General features: G+C 45.7%; 1 protein-coding gene across 1 annotated transcript in view; it reads left to right on the top strand.

Moving 5' to 3' along the window:
- The first annotated feature begins 1,138 nt into the window (after positions 1-1,138).
- Positions 1,139-16,665, top strand: part of LOC105517419 (aldehyde oxidase 2-like) — a 76,586-nt gene continuing 61,059 nt past the window's right edge. Inside the window, 9 exon segments of the mRNA XM_011949949.1 lie at positions 1,139-1,192; positions 3,999-4,083; positions 4,961-5,057; positions 6,307-6,415; positions 7,852-7,978; positions 9,330-9,395; positions 11,666-11,772; positions 14,078-14,158; positions 16,308-16,452. Of these exon segments, the coding sequence (XP_011805339.1) occupies positions 1,139-1,192; positions 3,999-4,083; positions 4,961-5,057; positions 6,307-6,415; positions 7,852-7,978; positions 9,330-9,395; positions 11,666-11,772; positions 14,078-14,158; positions 16,308-16,452 (871 nt within the window).

The following is a 16,665-nucleotide window of genomic DNA, read 5'->3' as shown; positions in this document are numbered from 1 at the left end:
GCATTACTTCAGCTGAAAGAATAAGAACAGCTTGATTTTATCTACAGATAGCTAATTGGAGATGTTCATAAAGAACAAATATGGTTTTTTTTTTTTTTTCTGAGACAGGGTCTCGCTCTTTCACCCAGGCTGAAGTACAGTGGCGTGTTCACAGCTCACTGCAGCCTCAACCTCCCAAGCTCGAGTCATCCTCCTGCCTCAGCCTCCCAAGTGGTTGGGACTACAGGCATGTGCCACCACACCTGGCTAATTTTTGTATTTTTTAGTAGAGACAGTGTTTTGCCATGTTGCCGAGGGTGGTCTCAAGCCCTTTGGATCAAGTTATCCTCCCAAAGTGCTGGGATTACAAGTGTGAGCCACTTCACACCTGGCTGGGTTTTCTCTTTTTAAAAATCAAGGATTCTGTCTATACATCTTACAGGTGTTACAAGTCAAATGTCTCAGTTTTAATTCCTGCTTTGCCATTTACTCTGAGTGACTCCGAGCTACCAATCTAACTTCTCTTGGCCTCAGTTTACTTATCTGTACAGTGGTTGCCTTAACTACATCACTGTGTTGCAGTGGAACAATTCTGTGGGTGGGGAGGAAGTAGGAAGGCACCCCACAACTCCACCTCAGCTATGGCACAGACTGGATTTGATCATACGATCTCCTATGAGGAGACGTTTCTACAGCTAAAATTAGAAGAAAAAAAAGCTGGGGAAAGTGGGAGGTCTCAGAAAGCCCACTTCCATCCTAGAAAAAAGTGAAATCCATCCAGGGTCTGTTCCCAGGGCTGAGGCAGTGTGCAGAGCAGGCTTAAGCTTAGATTGTTGCTTATGGTTTTCATGCCGATGCCCTCAAACTTCAGAAAGAGCAAGAAGAGGTGTGGGCTGTGTACTGAGTCAGCTTCAAAGTCAGGATTGGCGGGAGGCAGAGTGAGGCTCAAGTTAAGAGGCTGGACTAGACAGGGGCCCTAGACTTAAGCTGTGAAACAAGGAAGTCTCCACCTCTTGTGCTCCTGAGGCTCCAGGCCACCTGCTTCTACACAGGATGAGATTCTAGTTGCTTAGACCTAAATCCTTACCACTCAATTCTGTGGCTGGGGCAAACTGCATTCCCACCGTGTCTTGTAAAGCAGAACCTGTTTACAGGTGCAATGCCTTGCGCGTCACAATCAGACGAGCTGGTTTTCTTCGTGAACGGGAAGAAGGTAAGTGATGGGCACTCCTACCATGGTGTACAGGGGCAGCAGGAAACCACGAGCTGGAGGGCAGCCCTTGTGGCCCATTTGGGCTGAGCCCCTGCAGTCAGGGGCAAGAAGCCAGGGACTAGAAAGCCATCCTAATGTGACCTGTTTCCCACTCAGCCAGAGCTCAGCTCCTGGAAATGTGGGGAGGACTCCGTAAAGCCTTGGTGTCGGATGAATCTGGCTTCGCCATTCACTATATAACGTTGTGCACGCCACTTCCCCTCACTTCCCCTCCCTGAGTCTTGGCGTCCTCATCTTTGAAATCCACTTCTAGGACTATCGTAAAGATGAAAAGAAAGCTGTCCCTTTCCTTGTTTAGGAGCCCCCCTTGGAAAGCGCCTGGTGCCAGGCCTGATTCACGGACACACTTTATCTGGTGACACGTCTTGATCCTCAAAACTAAGAGGACAAGAAATGGGACCTTTTTTTGTTTGTTTATCAGCTTAATTTTTCTGTTGAGTCCTCATCGTACAGAATTGGCTAAAATGTCCTCACAGTCGATTGGAGTCCCCTGCTTTCCCTGGGTTGTAGCTAAGCTCCATTTTGGTGCCTGTATAACAAGGGCAGGGACTCTCCATTGCCAGTTGTCCCAGCATCCTCCCTCCAGTCCTCACCATCCACCCACGCAGGCCCCTAGTTAACCCTAGTGCCCTCTGCAGGTCCTTCGCTTCCTGAGTCCCTGTCTGTCTCTCAAATGAACCATTCTGCAGCTCCCAAGGCACAGGGCTTTTCTGGGGTCTTGTCACTTCTCCCCCAAGGACCCTCAGCCCCAGGACTTGGTCATTGTCTATCCCCAACCCCAGAGCTTAGTTCAAGAAAGGAGCCTTAAAGTTCTTATCGATGCTCTTCTGACCCACACTGCTGTATGCAGACTCCATAACCAGCAACCACCATATGTTCTTCCAAAACTGTCATTTGAGGGTCTGAGTCCTTACTTGCCTGACCCACTGGGCTAGGTTTTGGAGACTCAAAAGCCAGAGGAGGCTCCTTCCTCTGCTTTCCACCCCACATCACCTCTATGCCATGAGCCCAGAGTGAAGTAGCTGCAGTCAGAGCAGGGAATAAGTCAGGGGTTAGAAGAAATGCAAGGAGGGTGTGGTAGGGGTAGGAGTCAGACACACAACAGAAATATCTGGCAGGGCACGGTGGCTCATGCCTGTAATCCCAACACTTTGGGAGGCTGAGGCGGGCAGATCACCTGAGGTCAGGAGTTCAAGACCAGTCTGGTCAACGCGGTGAAACCCCGTCTCTACTGAAAATACAAAAATCAGCCGGGCACAGTGGCAGGCACCTGTAATCCCAGCTACTCAGGAGGCTGAGGCAGGAGAATGGCTTGAACCCGGGAGACAGAGGTTGTAGTGAGCCGAGATCACACCATTGCACTCCAGCCTGAGAGACAAGAGCAAGACATCATCTAAAAAAAAACAAAAAAACAAAAAACTCATCCAACCACACTCTCAATCCATGTGCTTAAAGGATTAGCAGTGGGGGTAGGGGCAGGCAGAGAACGGCCTCTTCTTCCGTTGATTCGGATCCCCTGGAGATCCAGAAAGCAGCTGAATTTTAACATCCCAGCTTGGATGCATCTTCCTTGTTTTTTTAATTCTTTGAGATCTACAAAACTTTATGTCTTCCTTCTGGGGAGAAAGGAAGACCCTGACATGGATAGTTCACTGTATCTTCCTTTCCTCCAATGCAACAGAATGACTAGACGTGTTCGCAGGACACCCCCGAAAACCTCCCCTTTTCTTTTCTTTTTTTTTTTTTTTTCGAGACAGAATCTTGCTCTGTCTCCCAGGCTAGAGTGCAGTGGTGCAATCTCAGCTCACTGCAACCTCCACCTCCTGGGTTCAAGCAATTTTCATGCGTCAGTCTCCCAAGTAGCTGGGATTATAGACATGCACCACCATGCCCGGCCTCTTTTTTTTTTTTTTTTTTTTTGTATTTTTAGTAAGACAAGGTTTCGCCATGTTGGTTAGGCTGGTCTTGAACTCCTAGCCTCAAGTAATCCACCTGCCTCAGCCTCCCAAAGTACTGGGATTACAGGCGTGAGCCACTGTGCCAGGCCAAACCTCCACTTTTCAAGGAGTTGGGGATGTTAGTGTCCACCAGGGCCACTTGCGTCCTGAGCTGGGACATCAAGTCTCACCACTGGCTCCACTGCTAATGAGGGAGTGGCAGGCTCCAGGGCCTCCCCAGAACAGCAGCAATTCTCCATCTCCTCTTCCTTCCTACCACTCTTCAGACTCCTGCTGCGGCAAATGCATTCCCAACCAGAGGGATCTCACAGGGGCCAGAATCCCTGCCTACCCAGCTTGCCTCCCTACAGGACCCTTCATTGCATACATGCACACACACACACACAAACACATAATGCGCACACACACACGCACATACATACACACAGGCACACACATGCATAAACGCACACACATGCACACACGCACACACATGCACACAATCCAAGTCCCTCCCAGATTTGAAATATTTCAAGACCAAATTGGAAGATTCCACAAAAATAGATAGTGGAGCAAATATGAATAACACCCTCCCAGAGGCATCTTTACACAGCAGTGTTCCTGGCTCACTCATATATGTTGCCACACTTGCCCTGTGAGTCTTCTGTCCTGTGAACGTGTGTGAACGTCATGTGCCCTCAGAGCACCAAAAAAACAGGTGCAGACGAAATCAGGCCTATTATACCCTAATCCCTAAAGGGGTCACGGATACAAGTCCCATAATCATCTCTCTTCTGTTCCCAACACAGGTGGTGGAGAGGAATGTGGACCCAGAAGGGACTCTGCTGACCTTCCTACGAAAGAACTGGACCCTTTTGTCAAAGTCCTGGCTGTGTCTGTGTTTGCCTTAACACTTAGGCCAGCTGAGAATTATGAGGATGAATCAAATCTCTCCATTCAAACAGTCAGCCCCCTTGGCTCTTCCTCTCTATTTACTTTTGGCCGTGGTTTTAAGGCTATTAGGTTAATCGGGCTGTTTTGGAGAGGATGAAGTTTCCCCGGAGTTTCCTGTATCGATAGTACAGTGAAATAGAAGCGAAGCTCTTTGTTTCAGCACTAATAATTCCCTTACAGGCTTTCCGGAGCCCCACCAGGCTTGTTATGTAATAGAGGCTTGTGTTGCATTTGCCCTGCCCTTTTTCGAAACCAGATTCTCCAGATTCAGTGAGAACCTGTATCACAGGGAAAGATTTCCTTTCCCTACATGTGTCTTCTTACCCTAGCTTTTCCCTGCCATTTCATATTCTGGAATATGGATCCTCTTAATAGCAAACATATTTTAATTGGCAAATTAAAATATGGATCTCTCAGTTCTCTGAGAACAAAAAATAAACAAATGACAGAAATTACTAATTGATGAAATCGGCTTCTGGACAAGTTTTGTTCAAAAGCCCAAGGTTTTTAATTGGTTGTTGATGTTTAGAAATTGGAAAATTTCATATTTTTTAAAATCAAGATTTTTCAGCTTCTCTTGGAAAATGGGGAGATAGCCATCCCTGCATGGCAATATGCTTCTCCCTCTTTGTGAGAAAACAGGCAGGGAGAGGTTAATATGCCAAGTGTCAAACTAAGACCGGAAGGAAGTGAATGGCTTCTCAGACCTGCACTCACCCGGCCAAAAGACCTTCCTCAGAAGTGACCCCCTAGGGAGCAGCTATACTGAAAGCAAATGCTCTCCTTGGCATCTTTTCCTTGACTGCGCCCCTTCCAGTACGCCTCACAGGAACCAAGTACGCCTGTGGAAGAGGAGGCTGTGGCGCCTGCACCGTGATGGTGTCCAAGCATGACCCCGTGTCCAGGAAGATAAGGTATCCCAGCCCAGAAGCCAGGACAGCACTTTGTGTCTTGCTCGTGTTCTTAGCTCACAGCTCTAAGAAAGGTTCTTAGATTCTTGCTGTGTACGGATCTTAGACCGCTCTGAATAATCCAATAAAAATGGTGAGCCGTCTACTCAGGTAACACATAAACTAACTACATTTTACACACCGTTTCAGGGAGATCCCCCAAGGCCCATCTATGCACCCCAGGTTAAGAAACCCCAATGTAGGTCAGCCATTGATTTTACAGATGAAGAAACTGAGACTCAAAGAGATGAAGTGACTTGTTCAAAGTCATACAACTAGAAATCTATAGAACAAGGACTGGAACTCCACACTTCCTGGCTCTGAAGCTAATGCTTTTTCTTTCCCTTTTTTTGAGGTGGAGTCTCACTCTGTCATCCAGGCTGAAGTGTAGTGTTGCTATCTTGGCCCACTCTAACCCCTGCCTCCCAGGGTCAAGTGATCCTCCCACCTCAGCCTCCCAGTAGCTGGGACCACAGGTGTCTGCCACCACATCCAGCTAATTTTTTGGTATTTTTGGTAGACATAGGGTTTCACCACATTGCCCAGGCTGGTCTCGAACTCCTGATCTCAAGCAATCTGCCTGCTCCGCTTCCCAAAGTGTTGGGATTACAGGCATGAGCCACCACACCAACAGCTAATGCCCTTTCTACAGTTGGGCTGGACCAGCCTTACAAAGCAAGGACCTGGGCCAAGATTTCATCTCTTAAGGACCAGATTCTAGAAGTTGGGGTTCTCCCAAGTCCATTGGCCCAACACATCAAGAGATGGCTTCAGAACACAGGTTATCCTACACTGTTGAATGACCTTATCCAGAGAGTTTTAAGTTAGGAAGCAAAAATTTTCCAAATGTGTCTATATGGATAAAACCTGTTGCTTGTTATGAAGTCAATGCCCCAGTGAATACTACTGAAGTCCAACCACACTCCTAGTGACACAAGTTCATTCCCTTACTCCCGGGTTGGTCTGTTCTGGGCTTGGAAAGTGTTTCTGAAGTTCAGAATGCCCAGATTCACCTTAAGGATCCCTATTCCTACAGACAGCACAGAGTCAGCAGAGAGGACTGTAAATTCTTCCTCTCCAGTTCCCCATCCCCTCAACTCCATGACGGGCTTTGGGCTTTGGAAGTTTTCCACTGTTCTTCCTGGTGCCAGGCTTCCCCATGAGGCAGGACTGTGTTACTCCCCTTGACTTTCCTTGTGTTTCTTGTACAAAGACACTTCTCTGTCACTGCATGCCTGATGCCCATCTGCTCTCTGTATGGAGCTGCTGTCACCACCGTGGAAGGTGTTGGAAGCATCAAAACCAGGCTTCACCCTGTACAGGTAAGAACACATCCTAATTTTCTCACTTCTTAACTTTATCTTTTTGCCAAATGCTGTGTTGGCTGTACTGCCTGAGGCTTCTAGGTTGTGATCAGATAAGCAGAAGCTTTGGATGCCTATTGACCAGGGTAATAACATTTGTTAAGTGATTTAAAAGAAAACTGAAAATTCCATCCACATTTGATTAATCATCTTTTTTTTTTCACTTTTTCTGCTTGAATGAGAAGTGGAATTATTGAAGTATTGATTAATGGTCTGGAAAAGGTATCATACAAAGAATATTACACATAGAATAAAATGTCTCTGAGGCTAACAAAATAAAATTTAGGATTATTCCCTGTGGTGCAGAGATCTTAGGAGTAAAATCAGAACTGGGGTAAGAGGAATCTAAAACTTCACCAGAATATGGCAACAATTGTTTCTCTGAATCTTAACCTGAAGCTGGAACAAAGAGGTTGGATTTAAGAGCAATGTGACATGTGTTGACAGAGAGCACAATGATTCCTCTGACATTGTTACAGAAGCTTGGGGGTCATAGGACCAGATTAACCAACACTGAGTCTTTCTAGACAGGCGGAGCCCAGAGGGCCTCTGGGTTTAACTACATGATCTCCTTGGAGAATGAACTCCAAAGAGATGAGCAAAGACAAATGATCCAGCAGAATGTACCAGAGTCTAGTAGGAGGGCAGAGAGGATACTCACAGCAAGGTTGATAAACCCAAATCCTAGGATTACATTACATTCTGCAATCTAGAGCAGGGCTTCCAGATTTAGATACAAACTTTAATGTGCCTAAGACTCACCCAGGAGCTTGTTAAAGATGCAGATTCTGAGTAAAGAGATTTGAAGCAGGAGCCTCAGGTTCCTCATTTCCTGTAAGAGCCCAGGTGGAGTCAATAGTGCTAGTCCACGGACGACACTTTAAATGGCAGCGACCCAGGACATGGACCAAAATCTCAGACCTTTGAAAGGAGAACTCCCTTTGTGCCAATACAGAAGAATTTAAGGAAGAAAGCAAAGTGAGTTCAACAGTCTCCAAGTTAATCAGAAAGAGGTAGCCTCATAGAAATAAGTTGTGCAAGATGCGGAGGTAGTCAAGAAAACTATTTTTGAAACTCCCACACACTCAGTTTATACTTATTGATTTCCAGAGGATTCTTTGCGCTCTGATAGTGGAGGATGCATGCTACTAATTCCCAATTAGAAGGATTTGAGCCCTTGACCTTGGAAGTAATTATCACAGGACATTGCTTCTGAGCCACTTCCTCCAGGAGCAGCCTAGGGAAAGGAACACGGGCAGAGTCTGATCAAAGGGAAGGGTACCTTTGCTCAGGGAGTGGGTTCTACCATTGCCAGGGAACTGCAGGCTGTGCAGTGTGGTAAGAGTTGTTGGCAGCAAGAAGGCACAGCTGAAACCATTCGTGTGTCTTTCCAGGAGCGGATCGCCAAGAGCCACGGCACCCAGTGTGGATTCTGCACCCCTGGGATGGTGATGTCCATGTACACACTGCTCAGGAACCACCCACAGCCCTCGGAGGAGCAGCTCATGGAAGCCTTGGGGGGTAGTTCTAAACAGAGAAAACCCACCCCACCCCCACCCTCCCAACCAGGGGCCAAGTGGCAAGTGTGTTTCTGGATAGATCCAGAAACTGCTCCACACTACCCCCAATGTCATCCTAACCCCTCTCAGGCCTCTGCTTCAGTTGGTTCTAAAGTAGCTACAGCACCCAGGTGCAGAGAATGCCAAGCTGCTCCCTGCTTATCAGAGCATGTGCTTGGAACAGCCTGCATGGAACTAGCACAGTGTGCACACTCCACACCACCCACTTAACACCCCATTTTCTATCCAGTGACTTATTTGACTTCCTTTGTTAAGGGCCTGTGTTAGTTTCTCAGGGCTGCCCTAACTCAGTACCACAAACTGCTGGGCTTAAAATAGCAGAAATGGGCCGGGCACAGTGGCTCACGCCTGTAATTCCAGCACTTTGGGAGGCCAAGGCGGGCAGATCACCTGAGATCAGGAGTTCAAGACCAGCCTGGCCAACATGGTGAAACCCCGTCAGCCTGGCCAACACGGGGAAACAAAAATACGCCGGGCATGGTGATGCTTGCGTGTAATCCCAGTTACTCAGGAAGCTGAGGCAGGAGGATCGCTCCAACCTGGGAACCTAGAACTTCTCTTTCACTCCCACCCCCTAGGCCTTCCTCTTTGGAAACCTGAGGCTCTCAAATGTTATTACATGAAACAGCAATAGAACGGAAAGTTCATGCAGTGGAATTACCTGCAGACCTCTGGAATGCAGATTCCTGGGCCCACACCTAAATGGTTGATTCAGGAGAACTGGAGCAGGGTTAGGAATCTGCATTTTTTTAAAATGCCCCCAGGAGATTCTGATGTAATTATCTAAAAGCAACCGAGGAGCATCACTGGCAAACCATCCAAGTCATGATGGTATATCAGGGCCTTAGAAATTGCCTAGGTTTTCTGTTTGAGGATCCCCGCTATTTTACCTAGTATCTGAAATACAGTTGTCAATAGCTCTATATTGACTTAATAAATTAATACATGAAGCAAGTGAGCTATCATCTTTAAGACAAAGAATAAAACTGGAATTGAGGTAGTGGGCAGGATAATATTGCAAGTAGAGGAATAAAGCATTAAACCACTTGGCAGATGTTAAAATACCCTTTTTAAAAATGTTGGGAACCATGCTCAGTGCTGCATGCCTGTAGCCCAAGATACTCAGAAGGCTGAGGTAGGAGGAGACCAGGAGTTTGAATACAGCCTGGACAACGTTGTGAGACCCCTTTAAAAAAAAAAAAAAAAAAAAAAAGCTACATCTATTTAACTTTCAAAAGAAGCCAGTAAATACAAAGCCTACTAACAACCATGCTTCTTCTCTGATTGATTAGGTAATCTATGCCGCTGCACTGGGTATCGGCCAATACTTGAGAGTGGAAGGACTTTCTGCATGCTGAGTAGGTGAAGCAAGAATGGCATGCTTATGAAGCAAGAATGGCAATGACAGCTGATCAAGGCCAGGGACAGAGGAATTAAAATTTCTTAGACCATCTCAACAGACTGTCAGGGAGACTTAGTGAGTTAGCTCCAACCAACTCAAAAAGTTTTAGCTTTTTGTTGAGGACTGGGGGAACGTTGCAACACCTTTGATGTTGTCCAGTCAAAACCACAGAGGGAAGCCAGGTCATCCAACCAGCTGTCCAGACATTTTCTGCAACTAGTTCAGCAAGGCATCTGGACAGGCAAGTCAGAGGGCATCAGCAAACCCAAGGGGACAGAGGATGCAAGGGGGTGGAGCTTGCTTTGATGAGGCAAGGTCAGTTCCAGAATCCAACTAGTTGAGAAGTTGTGAGCAGACAAGAAGCTGAATATGTAGAGTGGAACCCAAAATTCACTCCAAGTACAAGAGCACAGGGAATTTCCTCTGCAAAATGGGGATTCTTCACTGGGCTCTCGAGAAAATCACGTAAGTCTTGCTTGGCACTTAGTAAGAGTTCCACAAACAGTTACTGCTATCATTGAGGACGTCATTGACATGTGAATAGTGTTTGACAGGGAGACCAGACGGGCACATCTGGTGGTTCTCTGCTGAGGGCAGGATGAATGTGGGCAGTACAGCCCTTAGGCCCAAAAAAGGGGGACCCCATACTTTACAGGGCCCCTGTCTGGTCCTCCTCCAGCGATTTTCAGGAGTTCATGGCACCAAGATGACTTGCCCACCTGAAACCTCACCCCTGTTCTAGATCATTCTCCATGGATGGCCTTGACCTCACTGTTAGACCACACATAAGCCTCTTATCTGAGTCTGTCTAGTCAGCCTGGCAACAGCAGTGTCTGCACCCCTAGGTCAGAGGGTGGCCAAGGAGCAGCTGTTTGTGGAGGGAGTAGACTGAGCTTGGCTGTTCATGCTACAGTGCTCAGGCCCCTCACAGCACAGAATAGAGCCAGGGTAGAGGAGAAGGCCTGCAGGCACCAGGCTGGGGGCCTTTGTTTGCACTCTTTGCTGAGGCTCCACAAATCGTAGAGGTGGGCCCAGAAGTAGACCAGGAGGTGTGTCCCATGTCCTAGAACCAGGCAGGTCACCTGTGCATGCATTTCCCAGATGTCTACTGCTACGTGAGGGAGCCAAAGGTAACACGCTGAGAAGTAAATGAAATAGCTTGTAAGTCCAGCAAATGGCTGGTGCAGAGTGAAAAAGCACTTGTGAAATACAAACAAAAAAAGTTAAAGGAAACATCTTTGCCTATGGATACAGATGTTATTATCCACTTTCCAAGCACACTGACTCTGGGGATAAAGGCAAAAATGTGGTCAGCCACCCCACCTGGTAGCCAGCATGTCTCACAGGACTTTAGCAGGTAAAGCAACCCAGTCTCAGAGGGAATACACAAGGCTAATATCAAATGGGCCAAGAGATGACTGGCTTTTTCCATTATTGGTTCACGGTGCACTGTGGAAGCTCTCAGAGCTTTGAGTAAGAGAAGTGCTGCTTGCTTGGCCCAGCTGTTTTTGCTTCTTGGATAAAACTGAAAAGATGGCAGCTCAAGACATTTAAGTAGAGACAAAGACCTGAAGTGTCTGGAAGAAAGTATCATGCTAGGAACTTAGGAGAACTTACTCAAGGAAGAAGATACAAGAGGTTAGTTTGGAAGAAATGGGAAGCGAAAGAGCGGGCAAATAGAAACCTGCTTTAAAACTAATTGTCAACTCATCCCCAGACAGCACCATCCACATCCCAAATGTCTGGGAGATCTGGTTTCTAAAATGGTTTTCTTTTTTCCTCTTATAAATTATTATTGCCCTGCAAAGCATCTATCAATTAATTTTCCACTAGGAATTAACCTAAAAATTCATATATGTATACAAAGCTGTACGTGTAATGAACAAAAATGTTCATATACTATGTACTATACAAATGCACTAATACAATCCCAAATGTGAAAACATTATCAGTGGAATAGGGTAATGATAATTTATTTCTTTTACATTTCTCTATATTCTATATTATCATTTTATATTATATATTTTGTATATTACCTATCAAATTATGTATCTTATATACTTTATATGTATTATTCTTAAAAATAAGCAAAAAAGAAAGACCTTGTGATTATTGGTGTTCCAACAGAAACCACCCACAGTGGTTTAAAAAGTCTGAAGTCTTATTTAAATTGCCAACCTTTCAGGGCACATTCCCATTTACCTACTCAAAAGTTTTTAATCTAAGGCATTTCACCTTCTTAGGAGTCAAATAGCTATCAACAGAAAGGAACAGGAAAATGCTGCTTGGATTGGGGAGAAAATGACTCTTCCCCACTTGGTAAGAAAAGTGAGGTGAGTCCTTTTGTTTGTTTTGTCCACTCACTGTGAGTCTTGCTTAATGCCGACCCAGTGTTGAAACTGTGCTTGCTTGTTCTAATGGTCATTCTCTGCTTACAACTGTCCGAAGCGCATGTGCAAATAAAGCTCTTTCTCTCTGGGAGTTGAGGAAAGTGTTGATCAAAGCCCACACTCCAATTTTCCCCTTCGTAGTCAGAAAGGCTGGGACAACAGGAAGACAAAAACAGATCAGAAACAAAGCACTTCCCCCGACTCTGGATGGGTCACATTCTCAGGTGGAAGTGAATTCTGTACTTGCCCCTGCAGAGCTGTCTTCTGTCACGTCTCCCCCTTGTAGACAGAGGGCGCTGCAGCCCCAGAAGGCTGAGGCGCCATCCACAGTCACACACAAGTCAGTGGCCCCCCAGCCAGGAAGTCCAGCCTTAAAGATTCCAGTCTCTGGCTTTGCTGTCTGAGAGATGTTCGTTTCCAGGAAAAAACGGCACTGCCAAATTCTTAAAGATATTACTTAGAGAACCTGAAATACAGAATAAAATACAGAATCAGGTCCCAGTAAGCGAGGAAATCTGAGAGCATAGAGCTGACCATAGACAAACCCGTGTGTTTCTATCCTTCACACATATCTTTTTCCCATTCTTGGCTCCCACCGTCAGCTAAATTGGGTCTGAAGAAAGTGTGCTGTGACGCAGAGGAGTGCTGCCCAAGGGAGGGGACTTCACCCCTCAGAGCCGCTTCACAGAGGATCAGTGCCTTGCTGGGGTCAATACATCCTAAAGTCAATCCTCAGTTTTGTGGTCTCGGGAATTTTATTTGGGCAATGACTGGGCTCTAGGGACTACCTGACTCACTTTAACCAAACTCAAAAGACCATGACATTTAAACTGGAATGAGCCCCATGTTCATTTATGAAGAGAAACACAAGTATAAAGTGGATCTTGCCATCACTGAGTCACAGATCCTTTCCCTATAGGAAAACACACTAGGAAGCCAAATTACAATGAGAAGGCTGCTTGGTGAGCATGGACACAAAGCAATTGCATAGCCTTAATGGGCAGCGTCAGAGAAGACCCTTGTCTTCCACCATAGTGGACCTGCATGAGGCCAGGTGTCTGCCCGAGCAGCTCCTCCTTCTCGTTAAGCGATGTTAAGATCTTCCACTTGGGTAGCCGTTAAGTCTTGGCCTGGGATCTGTTTAAGAAAACTTTTCATTTCTCAACGTTCATTTATTATTTTTTTATATTTTAATTCCCTGGCACAAACTTATTTCTAGGTGTTAGATATATACCACATTATTGCCCTCAGGCACTGTCTATACTTCTAATGCCAACTAATGCAAAAACAGATCATTCAGATGTGGCCCTGAAATGCCTAACCTATGGCCCTACTAAGAACCTTATCAAGGAACAATTACAAGTGTTTTTATTTTTTTCTGGAGCCTGGGAAAACCTCAGAGAGATAGAAAAAGAGGGGAAGTGTTGGACAAATGTCAGGTCATTTTACCTATTATCACAATTACCCTTCAAAATGTGGGTTATTTTCATTTAATCCTTAGAGAGGTTAAGGATCTTTCCATTGGAAAGGTTAGAGTGCTGACCTCAGAGTGAAAGAACCCTGATCTGTCTACCTTTCATGCCTGCATATTCTCTTCTCCAGCACACCCACATCCACCTCTGTGATCCACAGTTCTCTCTGTTTTCCTTACCTCTTCAGGAATGTTCTTCTGGCAAGAATTGTTTTCCAAAGCCAAAACAGATCTGATTCAGACAGGATTACAGTTTGGGTAACTTTTCATTGTGCTTTGGTTTCCTACAGGGTAAAATGGAGATAATTTACTTTCTTTATACAATTATTGTGAAGATTAAATAAATTACATGTAAAAGCATTTGGAATGCAAGCACTTAATAAATGTTAACTATTGTTATTAAAGTCAAACTGTGTGTGTGTGTGTGTGTGTGTGTGTGTGTGTGTGTTTATGCATGGGCATGTGGGGCACAATGGAGAGGATTTCCCTAATTTATTTAACCTCTCATAGTTTTTCATAGACTGTCTTGGTGTTTTCTAGAATACTCTGTAGTATTTCATAGAATACTCTTTTCTTTAGTGTTGCATTAGTGGCAAATCAGTATTTCTCTTAAAATAAGATTCCTATTTTAAATTATTTGATTTGAACTATTTCCCTGTCCAGGGAGACTAGGAGAGTTATCACTACGTTCATGTTGCCTAATTCCTATAAAGAATTACAAGGCTGTTTCCAATGGAGCTGGGCTGACAGAGCCATCTGTTTTTTCCTTTTATAAAGATTTGCATGAAGTTATTTGCAAAAGAGGAGTTTCAATCCTTGGACCCAACCCAGGAGCTCATATTTCCCCCAGAACTCTTGGTAAGACAAGCTGGATATTTTATGTACTCGTTTAAATATCATTGGTTATAAACTCAGTTTTATAAAGCCTCCATTTTCCTTCCCATGAAATTGTCAAATTGTGAAAATGTTCCATAAGATGAAGATGCCTGCTTCCCTCCCCGCCACTCCCTGCCTGACCCCTGGCACATTCCCTGAAGCCTCGGCTGCGGCAGTTTTGTAAATGATTTCTTCATTACTCTCATCATTGTCATTTGGAATGTGTCACTAGTGGCTGTCCAGGAGACACAGCACTGCTAAGCTTCTCCTTGGTCTTCTGGTCCATTCTAGCATACTGACCCCAAGGAACACTTCCAGGAGAGGCCCCTACCTTTCAGCCTTCCTCCCATCAGCATGTTTCCTTGCAGAAATCCAGCAGTCCTATTCTATCAAACACCAGTTTCTGAAGGGGTTCTAATGTGTTTGTTTATTCATTCAACTGGTATTTATCCATCCAGCAACATGCCAGACACTGTTCTAGGTACTGAATATAGAACAGGGAACAAAACTAACAAAACACCTGCCCTCAAGGAGCTTGTAATCTGGTGAGAGAGGCAGACAATAAGCAAAATAATGGATAAAAGATATAGTGTGGCCGGGTGCAGTGGCTCATGCCTGTAATCCCAGCATTTTGGGAGGCCAAGGCAGGCAGATGGTTTGAGCCCAAGAGTTAGAGACCAGCCAGACATGGCGAAACCCAGTCTCTACAAAAAATTAGCCAGCTGTGGTGGCACTCACCTGTCGTCCCAGCTACTTGGGAGGCTGAGGTGGGAAGATTGCTTGAGGCTGGGAGGTCAAGGCTGCTGCAGTGAGCCGAGATCGTGCCACTGATCTCCATCCTGGGCAACAGAGTGAGGCCCTGTCCTCCCAATAAAAAATAAATAATTTTTGAAAGGATATAGTCTGTTAGAGATTGAGAAGTATTAAGGAGAAAAAAAATAAAGCAGAGAAAGATAGGATGCATGGAGTTGCAATTTTAGATATCCTGCCCAAAGAAAACTCTGAGAGGACAACATCTGAAGAAAGTCTGGAAGGAAGTGAGGGAGCCAGCCCTCCCAGCTGAAGAGGGAAACGAGCAATCCAGGCCATTGGAACAGCAAATGCAAAGGCCCCAAGGGCAGGAGAACACCAGGCCTGATCAGAGGCAGAGCCTGGTCCAGCCTGGCTGGGGCAGAGTGAGCGAGGGGAAGGCCAGGGAGCTGTCAGGGGCAGACCGTGCTGGACTTCACGCTGCTCAGCTTTTACTCTGTGTGGGGTGAGAAACTAACAGGCTGGATAGAAGAGGGGCGTGCTCCAGTTGAAGTGGTAACAGGATCATTCTGGCTGCTGTTGTGAGAATGGCCTGCAGAGGGGAAGGGAAGGAGCATGAACCTTGTCAGGGGACTAACGCCATCCTCAGAGATGGTGGTGGCTGCGCCAGTCTGCCCGGGTGGAAGGAGTGAGAAGCAAGTAGATTCAGGATGTATTTTGGAAGAAAAGCCAGTAAGATTTGCTGGTGGATAAGCTGTGAGGGTGGAAGAGAGAGACAGCTTGTCAAGGCTGACTCCAGGGTTTTGGACAGCTGGGAGCGTGGAATGGCCATTTACAGAGATGAGGAAGACCTCTGGAGGAACAGGGGATTTTTTCTTTTGGGGGTTTCTCTTTGGGGGCTTGGAAGGGGGTTGGATATGAGGAGCTCAGTTTTTGACATATTAATTTTTTATCTTTATAGCTCTAAGCCAGTCCAAAAGACATATTAAATTTGAGATGCCTATTACACATCTAAGAGGTAATGTCAAGTACTCATTCAGGTATGAACTTGGATTTCAGAGGAAAAAGCCAGGCTGAAGATAATAATTTAGGAGTACTAGTGTAATTATGATTTTTAAAGCCGTAAGACTACATTATGCTAAATTAATCCACACTGAATGGTCAATAACAAGTGCCAGCTTATATTGTTACTTGTCCCCAAAAGGCCATCCAATTACGAAAATTCAGGCATTAGCCAATGGGTATAGTGAGTATATTTTTGGGCAAATGTACCCCAGAACCCCTGACATCTCTGTAGAGGAACACATCTCCACCTGAGGCCTTGGATCAGCCAGGAGGACAGGCATGCACACGGGCACACATACTTGTCATTTGCCCTTAGAGGATGGCAGAGAATCCAGAAAAACGAACACTGACCTTCTATGGAGAGAGAGTTACCTGGATCTTTCCTGGGACCCTCAAGGATCTCCTGGAGCTGAAAGTGAAACACCCCAAGGCCCCTCTTGTTCTGGGCAACACCTCACTGGGTAAGTGATTACCCAGTTTTCATTCCACCCTTAATGCTGGGCTGAACTTTCTGTCCCTTACTCTGTTCTCAGTCTACAGAAACTACTTTTTAGGGACGAAAACTTCATCCTTTATAATAAAGCCAGTGCTCTCCAAAGTTGGATGTGCATATACCCTGGACCCCAGAAGTGTGGGAGGAAAGTTTTAGAGGGTTTTTTGTGGGGGTTTTTTGT

Source organism: Colobus angolensis, unplaced genomic scaffold (genome assembly GCF_000951035.1).
Source record: "Colobus angolensis palliatus isolate OR3802 unplaced genomic scaffold, Cang.pa_1.0 Scaffold30, whole genome shotgun sequence".
Classification (NCBI taxonomy): Eukaryota; Metazoa; Chordata; class Mammalia; order Primates; family Cercopithecidae; genus Colobus; species Colobus angolensis.
Note: the sequence above shows the minus strand (reverse complement) of the source record. Positions and strands in the feature narration are given on the sequence as shown.